The sequence below is a fragment of the Odocoileus virginianus genome, chromosome 12, assembly GCF_023699985.2.
Source record: "Odocoileus virginianus isolate 20LAN1187 ecotype Illinois chromosome 12, Ovbor_1.2, whole genome shotgun sequence".
Lineage (NCBI taxonomy): Eukaryota > Metazoa > Chordata > Mammalia > Artiodactyla > Cervidae > Odocoileus > Odocoileus virginianus.
Window position 1 is genome coordinate 9,594,817 of NC_069685.1, and position 15,031 is coordinate 9,609,847.

Sequence of the window (15,031 nt, forward strand, 5' to 3'; positions counted from 1 at the left end):
ACAGCAGCTCATCAGGAGGTTGCCCTCACACACAAAGCTCTGGGGAAAGCACCCCAGCTCCATCCTGGCTGGGCTCCCCCAAGGCCCTCTGAGGTAGCTGGAGGGGACCCGCCAGGCTCTCACCTGTCAGAGAGGGGGCCCCTGTCCCCAGAAACATGCCCCGTTCCAAAGCAGCCAGGCTCCCGGTTAATCCATCCTACCTGTGAGCGCATGCAGGCCAACCCCGGGGGAGAGTGCAAGCCCGCCGACCAGCCACACCAGGAGAAGTTAGAGTGAGTGAGTTCCACCACCTCTTACCCATGTGAGGACACGAATCCCATAGTAAATTATATTTTATTCCATGTACACAAAACTCGGAGCGGAAAGGGGGTGCCGGGGAAACAGCACACCAGTGAGCAGCACGGGGGAGAAGCTGGTCGTGAGTCCGCAGGTGCCCTAAGTCAGCGAGCGTGGGGTCCCCAGGGCGGGCGGCCATCCATCTGGGCAGGAGCCTCGGTCTGCTGGCCTCGATACAGAGACCAACGCAGCCTGCACCTGCCCGCTGCAACCCATCAATGACGCCCGCCTTAGGGGCACATCCGGCAGCACAGTGCCCTTAGGTGTGAGGGGAGGTGTCCCATGACGTGGCCGCCAGTGGGGCAGGTGGGCCAGCAGAAGGTCGCCCTCCCCCTCGCTCTAGAGACCAGATAATTTAAAACCACAAGTCCCCAGGCGTGCCAGACGCAGAGTCTCTCCTGTTCATCTGCACAGCCTCCTCCAGCGGCTCGGATCCACACCGCACAACACCGTTCTCCCCCCGCCTCCAGCCGTCTGCCCCCGCTGCCCGCCCTGGAGTGTCCAGGTGGCTGTGGTCCCGCCCAGGAGGTGGACGGGGCTCGCCGCTCCCAGCTGCTCTGGGGCCAGGGTCTGCGGGCTGGGCGCTACAGCAGCTTGACGTAATTCTGTGGAATCAGCCCCCTCTTGCCATTCAAAGTCCCCTCCAGCCAGCCAGGCTCCCTCGAGGTTTGCACTGGAAAGGAAGAAACATCCCTTGTTATCAGAATGCCCCACTGAAATCCCTGCCCCGCTGTGCATCACCCCCGGCTCGTCTGGTTACAAGTCTGCACGAGAGTTATTTACAGGGGCCCCCTCTGCCCCTGGTCACCCCAGCCTCCAATTCTCCTCCCTACGGAAGCCTCCTAACCCATCCTCAGCATCCGGTCAGGCTCCTCCTACACCACAGTGCACCAGGGAGCTCAGTGAACTTTCCAGAACATCCGGCTGATCACAGCACGACCCTCCACTGTCCGGAGGAACAAACCCAAGCTTCCAGAGGCACCTGGCCCGGCCACCTCCCCACCCATCCCGACTCTGCCCACAAGCAGGTCACCCGCAGGGAATCACCCACAGAAGCCCCCAAGTGAGCCTCCAGGCCTCTGCATGGGCAGTGCTTTCCGCTGAAGCCTTTTCCCCCCACTTCTGCACAGGGGATTCTTCCTCTTCAGAGACCCCCAGACACCCTCTCCTCTGAGGAGTCGTCCTTGGCCGTTCTCAGCAGTCGCCAGGCCTCACCAGCATCGTCTGGGTGCCCTGTCTGACTGGCACCCACGTGGGGCGTTCCTGAGGGCAGGGGGAGGCCTTCTACACCTGGGCCAGTGTCAGGCGACTCCAGGTCCCACAAAGAGCCATAATGACACGCAAGACAACGACCACAGGCTGGACAGCAGCAGGCACAGGGTCTAAGCGCTCATCACCAGGTCTGGACGCATCTGGTCTCCGCACAGCCATGGGGAGATCCCAGCTCAGGCCAGACCAAGAGCAGACGTGGAAGCCACGTGCATAGAAGGAGTGCAAGTGTGTCCCGGCCCAGCAGAACAGGTCAGGAACTGGCCGAGCACTGCAGCCGTGACCACAACCCATCAGAAGATGGCTACTGTGTAGCTGAAATCCAGCACGTGTGCCCAACACACAAAAGCTCCATGGGATAATACTTCTATGTTCAATGCACTTTTTTTTTAAATAATGCACTCTTTCCTATTTTTCAATGCTGACTGCAACTCAGCAAATGGAGTTCAGAACCCACTCCTGTGTAGCAACCCACAGTCTGAGCTTTACATGGCTGGTCCTCTGCGCTCATGCCCATCAGATATCTGCTGAGGCACCCCACCCGCCCTCCAAGACCACTCTCAATGCTTCAGACCAGGTCAGAGTCCTCATAAATAACCCCTACACATGCCTTGTGTATGTGCACGCACACGTGCATACATGTGTGTACTGGGGGGGACGCGGGGTGTCTCATGAAAACATCATCTGCCCTGAGACCTTACACACACAGCGCCCGCCATGGGATATGGGAGGCACTGCCCCAGAATAACAGCTTAAGCATTAGGCGTCTCAACACTTCATGGCAAATAGATGGGAAGAAAGTAGAAGCAGTGACAGATTTTATTTTCTTGGGCTCCAAAATCACTGCAGACAGTGACTGCAGCCATGAAATTAAAAGATGCTTGCTCCTTGGAAGGAAAGCTATGACAAACCTAGACAGCGTATTAAAAAGCAAAGACGTCACGTTGACAATGAAAGTCCATATAATCAAAGCTATGGTTTTTCCAGTAGTCATGCACAGATGTGAGACGTGGATCGTAAAGAAGGCTGAGCACTGAATTGATGTTTTCGTACTGTGGTGCTAAAGAAGACTCTTGAGAGTCCTTTGGACAGCAAGGAGATCAAATCAGTCAATCCTGAAGGAGATCAAACCTGAATATTCATTGGAAGGACTGATAACTGAAGTTGAAGCTCCAAGACTTTAGCTACCTGATGCACAAAGCTGACTCACTGGAAAATACCCCAATGCTGGGAAGGACTGAGGGCGGCAGAGGATGAGATGGTTAAGACAGCATCACCAACTCAATGGACATGAATTTAAGCAAATTCCAGGAGATAGTGAAGGACAGAGGAGCCTAGCATGCTGCAGTCCATGAGGTCACAAAGAGTGGGACATGATTTAGTGACTGAACAGCAAAGACAAAGGGTCTTCCATTGTCTGTGACCTTTAAGAACCTCAATAGGAAACAGTCAGTCTGGGGGCATGGGTTCTGAATGTGGTCCCCATGTGTATTTGCTGCTGCAAAAGAAGGGGCCAGAGCTGCAAGGCATGGAGTTCACATCAAATGATATGCGAGTATGCTGGTGGAGAGGGAGGGTGTCAACACATCAATGGCATCTCTGGGGTAGCTGGCCTGGGGGAAGGCCTGAGGAACACCCAGTACTCCCTGGGTGCCCCAGCCAGCCATCCAGACCAGCATCACAGAGCCCCAAATCTGAGGGCTCTGTGCCTTGTCTCAAATTGGAGTCGGGTCCACAGGGCACCAAGCAAAGCTCTGTGGTCAGCAATAGCTTCCTCAGATGTCTGTTCTGCACTCGTGGCCCAAAATGCTGCTCTGACACACTGCCACCCATGAGAACATCCTTGTGGATCAGGATGGACGATGTGTGGCAGAGAGAACTTAAGGAACTTGTTCAGGATCACCCAGAAAGTGGAAAAGCCAACTGACCTCGGGCAGGTAAGTGAAGGGTTGACAATCCATAGCTATCTGCTCTCAATCACTCTCCTGTTCCCAAAACACACTGAGATGCATGTGTGTGTGCATATATGTATGTACATGTATACATGGATATGTCTGTGTACACACACACACACGTGTGCACACACTGTTTTTCTTAGAAGGACTCCTGCAAGCCACCGAGATACTTTAGAAGCGGAGATCTTCATTCTCCTGCATCAGACGTCTGCTGACCTTTCCCAATGTCATCCATGCCGGCAGAACTAGATTTGACCGAAATTCTGACTCCCCCTTCCTAATGTCTTTGTGCCCAGAGGAGGAGTTTCTGGACCAAGTGTGTGGTCTGAAGTCCTGGCCAGCAGTGGGTTCAAGGTGAGCATCTGACCTCATCCTGGCTCCTGAGCCACGAGAACAGATAACCCAGGAAGGAAGCTGGGAGAGGTTTTCTCATACTTACAAAAAGAACACAAGGATGAGGCACACCCTTCCTGTTATGGCTGAACGTGCCCATGATTCCCGGGACTGGGGCAGCCTTCCCACCCCGCTGGGGGAGCAGCCGGGGCCCCCTGTATCCTGGCTGAGATGCACACACTGTGGACTTTGGTGACACCCTTGTGACTGTGGTTAACCAGCCCTGGAGCTCCCTTCCTGCAGGCTTCTTACTGTGTGAGGGAATCCATTTCCATGACTGTGTTCACCAGTTCTATCTGTTTTTGTTACCTGCAGCCAAAGGCACCCTAATAGATACATCTTCCACCAAGGTAAAGATCACATGAACAATGCTGTGTTCAGGGGTTCCTAAGCAAATCTAATCACACCGCGTCACAGGCGGTCCAGTGGCTAAGACTCCATGATTCCCCTGCAGGGGGAGTGGGTTCAGTCCCTGGTGAGGAACTAAGATCCCACATGCTGCACATGCTGTTCTTTACTCACCAAGTGTCTGAGTTTTTGCGACCCCATGGACTGTAGCCTGCCAGGCTCCTCTGTCCATGGAATTCTCCAAGCACGGATACTAGGGTGGGTCGCCATTTCCTTCTCCAGGGGATCTTTCCAACCCAGGGATGGAACCCACATCTCCTGCATTGCAGGCAGATTCTTTACTATCTGAGCCCCTGGGAAACTCCATGCCATTACATGCTGCCGCTAAGTCACTTCAGCCATGTCTGACTCTGTGCGACCCCATAGATGGCAGCTCACCAGGCTCCCCTGTCCCTGGAATCCTCCAGGCAAGAACACTGGAGTGGGTTGCCATTTCCTTCTCCAGTGCATGAAAGTGAAAAGTGAAAGTGGTCGTTCAGTCACATCCGACTCTTCAAGACCCCATGGACTGCAGTCTACCAGGCTCCTCCGTCCATGGGATTTTCCAGGCAAGAGTACTGGAGTGGGTGCCATTGCCTTCTCCAATGCCATACATGAGGGTACAGCAAAAATAAATAAATAAAAGAATTCATCTTCATTTCTTAAATGGCATGTTTCAAGGCTCTCAGCTTTCTCTTCTGCTCTACGGGTGTCAATATGAGACAGGCCTGGAGCAGGGCAGCTAACTGACCACAGTCTCCTGGCCAAACCATATGTGTGTATGTTACAGTGGCAGGAGACTGGTCTTGCTTCTACTCTTAAGAACGAAATTTCTCCACAGAGTATAATTCTGTCACATGTGGGGTTTGCTGCTGTTGTTTGTTTGCTGACACTGACGGTAGTCTCTGGCGCTCCAGAGTACGTATCCCACAGATACAGAAATCTCCTCTAAATGCGGCAACTTGCTTTCTAAAACACAATCATCGGCACATGCCACATCACTGACAATATAGCACCAGGCGTTGTGTTGATACATTCCATCTCTTCCAAACATTCTGGCTAATCAACCATTCCATTCCAAGCATCAAAGGTTCTCGCTGCTTCTCCAGATCTCTTTTGGGCAGCCACACCCCCACACAACATCACTGTTTCCATAGCAACTGATGATTTTCATAATGAGGAGGACTGGGAAGGAAGAAATCAAGGGGGAGGGAAGAGACACACATGGAACCACAGGAGGAATTTGTGAAATCTGAAACCAGGCATAGCTCCTAAAATGCTTACGTGTGACTATTAAACACACAAATAAAATCTATACCCTGGTTTCAGTATGCAAAGTCAATACCCACATCGAGAGATTCAGACACAATTCCAATGAGCAAACTCATGTCGAGCCTAAGAATGTAAGAGAACGATAAACCAAAATCGGTTGACGATAGCACTTGCCTGTAACTCAAGGCTGACAAACCCGAAGTATTTAAGAGGGTTGGGGACTCTGGGAGGAAAACAGAGGGTGCAAATTAGAAACATTTCTTGATTTCACATTGCACCAGCTTCTCTACATCAGGACAAAAATGCCCTTGAGAGTTAAAAAGTTTGGAGAAAAACCAAGATAAAAGCAGAAGTGGGCACGCCCAGGCCCTGGTGTTCAGTTCCCAGGAGCCACGTGGGCTGGCCCTCCCCATCCAAAGCAACAAGCTCCTGACAGCCCCACAGCCAGGGACCGCCTGCCTGCTCTGGGCTGCAGACCCTCTGTGAGGGCAGAAAGCGACCTCCCGCAAAGCTCCCACGGGACACTCACCATCCTCAAAGATCGCTCCAATCTCGAAGGACAGTTCCGAACTGTGCTCCGCTTCACAGGGGTACACCGCCCGGGCCTTCCGACTGATGACGCTGAAGAGGGAACGCGTGAGATGCACAGACCGCAGCGTGAGAAACCTCACCTCTCCCCGACCCGCGTTTCCCAAATCTCATCTCTATGACACCCGCGCAGCAGTGCCTTCCAGAAGAGACACTAGCGGGAAAGTGAACATCGTGAAACCATAGCGCTTGACGAGTTTCAAATTCAGATCTTCCTTTTAGGGAGCCTCTCTGAGAAGCTCAGCCTGAACCTCTTCACCTAATTCTCCTCTGCGCTCAGTGGGATGCCCTTTCCTCTCCTTCAGTGTTACTAGCACCACGGGGCATGTTTATTTCCAATGCATTTCAGTTTATCGATTAAGGGAAAGCACCAGTGTCTGGAGACGGGGACGAGTCAGTTACGGGCAGAGACACACAGTCAGGCAGCGGCACAGCCACGCAGCGAGGACACGGTCGTGCACTGACGGTCTGTTTCCACGCCCCCGCCGGAAAGGGCTGCTTGTTCTCAGCTGGGTCTTCTATATTTGACCCCCTCACTCTCGCCCCCAAAAGGCACATCAGGCTCAACTTCTCTCCGCTTGTCAAAACATCCTGTGTGTTCTCGTGGGAAAAGAACCCAGTGGGGAAGGATGGAAACCAGGCTGCCAGCCAGCTGCACACCAGGGCAGAAGGCAGCATCCCCTCTCACGGCAGGAGGGGAGCCACTGATGGGGATGGCCAGTCTGCTGGCCCGAGGATGGGCTTTGCTAAAGCACTCTGGCCTCTGCATCACTAGCCCATCAAAGGGCCATATTAATTAGAGCTTACAGCACCCCATTTATACCTGATGCAAACAGCTGACTCATTGGAAAAGTCCCTGATGGTAGGAAAGATTGAAGGCAGGAGAAAAAGGGGACGACAGAAGATGAGAAGGTTGGATGGCATCACTGACTCAATGGACATGAGTTTGAGCAAACTCCAGGCGACAGTAGCGGACAGGGAAGCCTGGGATGCTGCAGTCCATGGGGTTGCAAAGAGTCAGACACGACTGAGCTACTGAACAACAGTTACCTTCTGGAAAACAAAGCATGTGTGCTTTCTACTTATGTGTAAGGAGTTCTTCCAAAAATACATGGTTTCATAAATGCACGACCAGAACCAGAAAGGGTAGATTCAAGCAGGTCTCACATAAGGCAAATTTCTCCTAAGAAGGTACTTGCTCTTGAACCTTTAAGATAAGGTTATAAATGTCCACAGAGTCCAGGAGACGGGAAGCTTTTTCCACGTGGGGAGCACAAGAACCCGCTCAGGTTGATCAAGCCCCTCTGCACGCCACCCCCATATTCTACGTCACACTGAAAACTACATACCTTTCAGGTGGCTTGTCTGCTACAGTGGCAGGAAGAGACAGGGGGAAAGGTGACAGCTTGGGTGAAGGAGGTGTAACACCCGGGCTGCAGCTCGGCGTGGTTGGAGATTGAGGGTTAAGCCACTGGACTGTGGATGATCGTGCCTGGCTTGGCCTAAGGGTGGAAGTTTGAAGAATAGAATTAATAGTATAAAGGCCATAGAACACCAAATACATGACACTCCATTCCTCAACAGCTAGGATGAGAGCTTCCTTCTCTCTCCAGATGATCCAAAGGGACGGAACCCTCCCAGGTCTGTAGCCCCAAGAGCCACACCTCAGAACTAGAGATGTCGTATTGAACTTCTCCAGGTTTATGGAGAAGATCTAGTCTTGTCCAACCTAGCATCATGTTGATTCACTAATTAGAACACCAGAATCCAATGGACAAAACAAACTGCTTGGACTTGCGAAGTATTGGAGTTTTCTGCTTAGAAGCAAAGTCACAAGAATCTATAATTAAGCCCGTGACCTATACCTCTAAAAATTCCACAGTGGCCTTTTCATGTCTAAAGTTCTTTCACCTGGTCCTATACATGTGGAAACTCAGAACAAAATGCCACTAGGAATTGAGATTCCTTTAGAGTAGACCAAAAAAAACTAGCATTTAAGGGAGAAACCAAGGAATAGCAAACCCCTGATAACCTGAACATTCCCTAGTATTTGCCAATTATGAAAATAAGTGAATGTAAACAGACCAGTAAACAGATTCATGGAAGGGCCTCTAAACATGGAGAGTTCAATAAATATATGTGGATCTGAAATAAATTATTCAATGGTCTCAAAACTGGAGCCTTGGGACTATGGTCAACAAAGCTTGCTTTAAAAGTAATGCGCCGAAAGCTGCTCATTTCATTCAAGGACATTTTCAACACACGGGTATTCAGCGCGGCTACACCCAGATGTTCTTCACCTCAATTTCACCCTCTTGGGCTAAAACCAGTCTCCACGAGCAGCTCCTGCCCTTTCACATCCCGGGGCCTTCTCTTTGATTCTTCCTGTGGACGAGAACACACCTCACGCTCTGTCCATTTCTTCTGCAGAAGCTCCAGGCCATTCCTCTCTGTACCCTCTCGTCGTAAATAGGAGGCGATCCCATTCTTACTGCTCGTGCCTGTGATACTGCTGTGGTCTCCTAGCCGAGCCCCCGGCCCCATGCTTCCCGCTCAGAGAGCTCCATCAGCCAACCCGGTAAGACCCAGTCCACCCCACCTGCCTCCCCCAAGAACCGGTGCGCTCCCCGATCCGTCCTCCAGCGGCCCCCCCAGCAGCCTGGCCATTCTGCCCACGGTTCTGGGCCCCCGACATTACCCCTCCTCCCAGTCTCCCCCACTCCTCTGCCGGTTCCAATCTATCCCTTCCCTCAGCTCAGCTCCAGCTGCCACCCCCCCACCCCCGCCGCCCCCGACCAGCTACGTCTCCTCTGGCCTAAGTCACAGAACTTCTCTACAGGCCCACCACAACAATAAACGGGAGCGTAGATTAGCATGGGTCGTTCTGGGATGGTTTCAGGTATTTTTTTAGCCTCTGGATAACAGCAGGTTTATAATTCTGTAGATTGCATAAAGCCAGGCAGAGTGCTCAGCACGGGAAGTCTTCGAGCCACATCTGGGAACTCAATCCAGATGTTCTAACACTATACCTGGCTTTTATCTATCGAGTGCATGAAATATTGCATGACTGACTTGATAGGCTTTTAGTACAGAGAAGGTTCCTATCCTCTTCACTAGAAAAAAAAAGGGGGGGGGGGAGGGATGCACATTTTAAAAACATTAAACTTTGGGGGTCTTCCCCAGCAGTCCAGTGGTTAAGACTCCACCCTGCCAATGCAGGGGGCATGGGTTTGATCCCTGGTCAGGGAACTAAGAGCCCACACAGCCAAAAGACTACAAGCTATTCTTTGAACAACTTCTTTACAATCCCCCTATCCAACCATTCATTTGGAAGTCATCAAATCTATTTCATACCAAGCTATAAATATATATCATCCTATAAATCCCAAGGGGGTCCGTATATCCAACAGCAAAAGTCACTCCATTCTTTAGCAGAAAAGGAACCTTTAATGGTGTCTTACTAATCAAGAAAGGACAGTGGGAGTGAAGCTCTGACAGAGAATTTAAGACCACACTTAGCCAAACAATTGCCATTTTATCTCCCAGCAATTACTCAAGGTGCTAGGGGGTGGTGGTGGCAGAGAATGAAGTGTACTACCCCACCCCCATCAACTCTTCCTGGTCATAAATAGTCAAGCAATAAAATGATGGCCATCCATCCGCTGACAGGGAGGACGGCCACGAGATGAAGACAGAGTAGCGATGTGTATATTTATAAGGCTCTTTCAAAGTGAAAGTCATAAATTTTAGAGCTATTATCTATTTCATCCTCATATCTTTCTTTTTTTTTTTTTAAAAGAAAACTGTTTTGTTTTTTTGTAAAGGGAAAATACGCCTTCTAGAAAGTGAAAGAATTGTTGGAATAGCAGATGCAAAAGGCAAGGGCATATCCCTAGCTTGGCTTCTCCACCCTTTCCAAAGTCAAGCTCTCAACATGAGCCTTTTTTGCTTCTTGGTTTATTCTCTGTGATTTTTCTACTGTCTTTTAACACAGAGATGTGCTGGCAATCCCGCACTCAATGGTTCATAAAAAGAGCCTTCCAGACTTCCCACTGAGACCTAAACTTCTTTGTGTGTGTGCTGTATGTTCCAGTAGCTAAGTCATGTCTGACTCTTTGCGACCCCACAGGTTGCCATTTCCTCCTCCAGGGGATCTTCCCAACCCAGGGATTGAATCCCCATCTCTAGTGTCTACCGCACTGGCAGGTGGATTCTTTATGACCAGCACCACCTGGGAAGTCCTTCTTTATTTGAGTCCCTGGATTTCTCCACAACATCTCAGAAGCCTCAGCTGAGAACTTCTCCGTGGGCACGAACTTTGCAGGCTGGAGTATTTGTAAGAGGTCATAAGACACACATCTGGGGACAGCCTCCCCTATAGGGAGGCAGTGTCGTCATATGGAGAAATGAAGTCCTGTGAGACTGGCCAAACAAGTTCGGGAAACAGAGCGAGTGGTCTCAAAAAACTTTCCACTGGCTTTTCTGCTGGGAGCCGGGACGAGGCAGGAAGCAGTTACATAAATATACTCGAGACTGAAGGCCTGACGACTTCTCACCTCAGCCAGCAGAGGCTAGAAGATGCTTCACAGGTGTCTCCAAAGCAATCTTCCCATAATTTTTTTTTTTTTTTTTTTTAAGACAAGAAATAGTAAACATGAGCTTTTTTATATAAACCATTCCCTACTTTTCAGAATTTGGGTTTGGTTTTGTTTTGGCAAAAAGGATCAAAAAATATTTTTATGTATTTAAGTCTTTAAATATAATACTTATATTTTCTCAAAAAATAGTAAAGTATTACTTTTAATACATTATGGACTGGGGGAGTTTTGCAGAAACAAACACCTATGGCATTAATATGTCTCCAGTTGATAATGTGTTAAGATAGAACGTCTGATATTCTCTTTCTCTTCTTTACTTAAACATTTTAGAGGAACCCTAGGCATTTGGACAGGGTGGTGTCTGTCCTGGTAGCTCAGACAGAAGGGAATGGCAACCCACTCCAGTACTCTTGCCTAGAGAATTCCATGGACAGAGGAGCCTCGCAGACTACAGTCCATGGGGTGGCAAAGAGTTGGACACGACTGAAGCGACTAACACTTTCACTTTGACTTCAAGCACTTGGGAAAGGGCACCCATAGCAAAGGTCTAGCAGTTCTTCTCAGCCTGTGCTCTAGGACGGAAGGAAGCCCTAAGGCACCCATGTACATAATGAATGAACCCCTCTCCTGCACATCTAGAAGTGCTCTAGCTATGTGCATGTTGGGAGACAATTCTACATGAATCTCTGGTGTTTATGCACTTCTAGTGAGCAGAGACTGGGTTATCTTTTCAAAGGTGTTTATGAAGCATAGCGCCTTGGAAGATAGTTTGTGTCCTCCCCCAGAGTAAAGAACAGGCTTTACCACCATCATAAAAGATCTGGTTTTCCAGAGCTCTGGATTCTCTCTTGTAGCACTCCACAGGCAGGTGTTATCTGGCCCGCAGGCCTCACCTTGTGAGAAATGGGACTCAGAGAAACCCTCTGAGGACGGCTTTATCTGTGTTGAATACAGTCTTTTAACTCTGACCAGGAGTCCCATGTCCTCCGCCAGCATTCTCGGAATCATGGCGGGCCAACGTGGGAGCTTGCAAAGCAGAATCAAATTTCCGATGTCACAATTCTTCATGCCAGCATCCTTGAGAGCACTGAGAAAATACTCAGGTCATTTCTTGTATTCTGTGGTTCACAGAAGAACTCTGGCTAAAAATGTCCTCAGGTAAAAGATCAAAACTGATAGTTGATCCAAGAATAAAAAATACTACAATAATAAAACATAAGAAATATGCTAGAATATAATAAAATATTTTGAATGTTCTCTTTTCACTTCGCAAAGTTTCAGCACTTAAAAAAAAAAAAGAACCTATTTAATTCCTTCTTCCTCCTACCCTTTTAACTATGGATTTTTGATGAACAAGACTGAAGTGATCATAAACCACTGATTTTATTGAGTAAGAAGCCACTGACCAATTATAAAAGAGCACCTCAAGTGCCCTGTTTCCTGAAAGCCAAGTTGTGGTCTGCAAAAACTAGAGGCAGAAGTCAACTCTTCCTGAAAAGCTCAGAAACCACATTTACCAAAAGAGAAATAAATTACAGAGAAGGATGAATGTGCGTCTCTCCTCTCTTCCCAACTTCTCACACAAAACTGAAAGTATGGTGACTCCTCCCCATTTTCAGGGCAGAAGAGCCAACCTTCCTTTGAGGAGGAATGTTTCCTTCTCAGAGAAAAGGAAGAAATGGAAACAGAAGGTTTCACCAAAAAACACAGAGGTTTCCTCCTGCTAACTTAGAAACTCATGCTGGAAAACTCTCTGATACTGAAAGGCGACAGGGATGTCTCCTGATTTGGGGAGGGGAAAGGGGTAGGGAATGGAACACATATTTGTGAAAGTGATAAGAAAATTCTATCCAGTAACAAAAATCAACATCTTTGCTTTGGCAAAACAGGTCTGTAATCCAAGGGAAAGACCCTGTAGCTCTCACCGTGCAGAGGAATAAACCCTGAATACAAAATTATGACCGTAGCTATATATGCGTACGCTTTGCAGAACTTATTTTTCTGGAAACATAACAAATCGGCAGTAGATGCTGCTTGGGATTCAAACGGCGACCCAATCTCCAATACCAGACTCCACGCACTGTGCATATTAAGAAACTTTTTGGCAGCAAAAGAGCACAAACATTTCAGAAATAGGGAAGGGGACTTAGGCTTTTAACTGTTGAAATTCGACAACAGCTGCAGCAGTCACCAGAGCCTGTCTATCTCTAACAAATACTTCTTGCATAGCTGAGGCAGGTCAGGCCTCGGGTAGTGCTGGCAGTACCAGTACCTGGACCCAAACTCTGGGAGCACAGGGCGTAAGGTAACATGCAAGGGAGAATTTGTATCAAGGAAAGAAATGACTGCTTCTCTAAAGTGATTAAATCCCTCAAGCACCAAGATGTCTGAAGATGGCCTTTATCATGTCGGCATCAAATCAGAAGTTTGCACTAGAATGAAAGATTTTAAAACCTCATTTGCAAGGTCTCCGAGCAGAAGCTAACACATTAGTGAAATGATCTTTCATTCCAGTCCGGGAAGCATACAGCATAAGTCTAGAACAGCTGTCCTGGGCAAAAGTGTTTGAAAATGTTAATAAAAACAAAAGGAAATACTGTCAATCTGTATATTATGGGAAATCTCTGTTCAAATACATGCCACTGCTCTTCCTGAAGTGCCAGAGAAGGAGCACTCCCCAGCCAGCACCCTGCGGGCTCCAAGTGAGGGCACAGTGGTGGGGAAAGGCGAGCGCCTGTGACAAGTCGCCAGAAGCCACAGTGGTGGGCCAGGTCAGCGCTGATCACTAGCAGGGCTCAAACTGGACCCTGCTCACTCATTGTTCAGGATCTGAGGACCACCAGTCAGGCCCCACGCCTGCCCTGGGGACACGCAGGGAGCGACGAGCACCCAGTCAGGTGAGAGGAGAACGGCACATGGATGATCATGAGGCAGCGTGATGCGGGCCATGCCGAGGGGCCCGGGGTCCTTCTGGAAGACAGAGTGGGAGGCAGCTGTCACGTGGGGGCTGGGAGAGACTTTCTGCCCCGAGTCGACACCTTGCTCATCAGGATGCTCCCCCGCTCCCTACACCCTGGCCGCCGGCACTCCGCCAGACACAACGCGCACACGTTCCCGCACTCGTTCCGACGTGACATGTGACAAGCGAACAGCAGAAAGGCAAAGGTGACTTACTCAAGGTCATGTTGGGTCAAAGCTGCGCTCTGACAAGACGGCAAGACCTCAGAGTCGCAGGTCCCTACCAGCGAGTGGCTAGAGTGAAACATGAGCTGAATGGAGAGAGGGGAGGCAGGGGTACCCAGGGGACAAGACCACGGAGTCAGATGCTCCCAGGCGGGGAAACGGAAGGGATTCTGTTCACACCACGACATTTGCTACTCCACAGACACCTGGGTGCCAAGACAGCTCTGGCTGGGTGCCCATCTAAAATTTCGTAATCTCCCTAAGTTTCTTCCTCTTTTTGTTAAAAAAAGGGAAAAAAAAATTGAGACTGGGTGGGGAACAGAGGAGGACACTTCTCACTCTCTCGGAGCCTGGGAGACAGCTGGCTTTATCAGCTCTGGCTGAGGGTCAGCCACAACTCCAACAGGCGACTAACAATTTCCTTGGTCTCAGTTTCCTTGGCTAAAGTGAGAGTAATTGTTAAGAGGCTGGCTGGCAGTAAGATATAAATAAAATTATAGGCAGAAAGCATCCAGGAGTGACTGGAGAACAGTGAGCACTAAGTTCACTTCTTATGACCATTAGGTATTCTCGCCTCTGCTTTTCAGACTTGTTTCTTCACTAATGAATCATCTTCTTTACCTAAAGAAATGAACTATGTTAAAGGAAGAAAACTCTAGATATTAAGGAAATGTCATCATTGGGGAAGAAAAGTTGCCAAATGCAATATGACTACATATGATCTAGGGCTGGATCCTAGAACAAAAGGACATGAGTTAAAAAATAATAATAATAATGAAATAAAATACATCCTGTATGTGTTGTACCAATGTGAATTTCTTAATTTTAACCAAAGTAAGTTTGGTTAAAAGTAAAACTGTCCAGCCGATTTCTTAGCTTTAACCAAAGTGGTTCAGTGTAAGATGTTAACAGTAGGAGAAGCTGAATGAAGGGTCTCAGGAACTCTCTATACTATCTTTGTATATTTTCTATAAATCTAAAACTATTTCAAAATAAAATGTTTGCTTTTAACAATAGGTTTCAAAAAGAATAACCCCAAATAAGTTTTTA

General features: G+C 48.9%; 1 protein-coding gene across 5 annotated transcripts in view; it reads right to left on the reverse strand.

Annotated features, from left to right (window-relative positions):
• Positions 1–314: 314 nt before the first annotated feature.
• Positions 315–15,031, reverse strand: part of ARHGAP10 (Rho GTPase activating protein 10) — a 410,479-nt gene continuing 395,762 nt past the window's right edge. For all 5 annotated transcript variants that reach the window (XM_070474785.1, XM_070474782.1, XM_070474784.1 and 2 more), the window contains 3 exons: positions 7,550–7,702; positions 6,142–6,233; positions 315–1,009 (listed from right to left, as the gene is read on the reverse strand). In XM_070474785.1, coding sequence (XP_070330886.1) covers positions 921–1,009; positions 6,142–6,233; positions 7,550–7,702 — 334 coding nt within the window. In that variant the 3' untranslated portion in view covers positions 315–920. The remainder of the gene's footprint in view (positions 1,010–6,141; positions 6,234–7,549; positions 7,703–15,031) is intronic.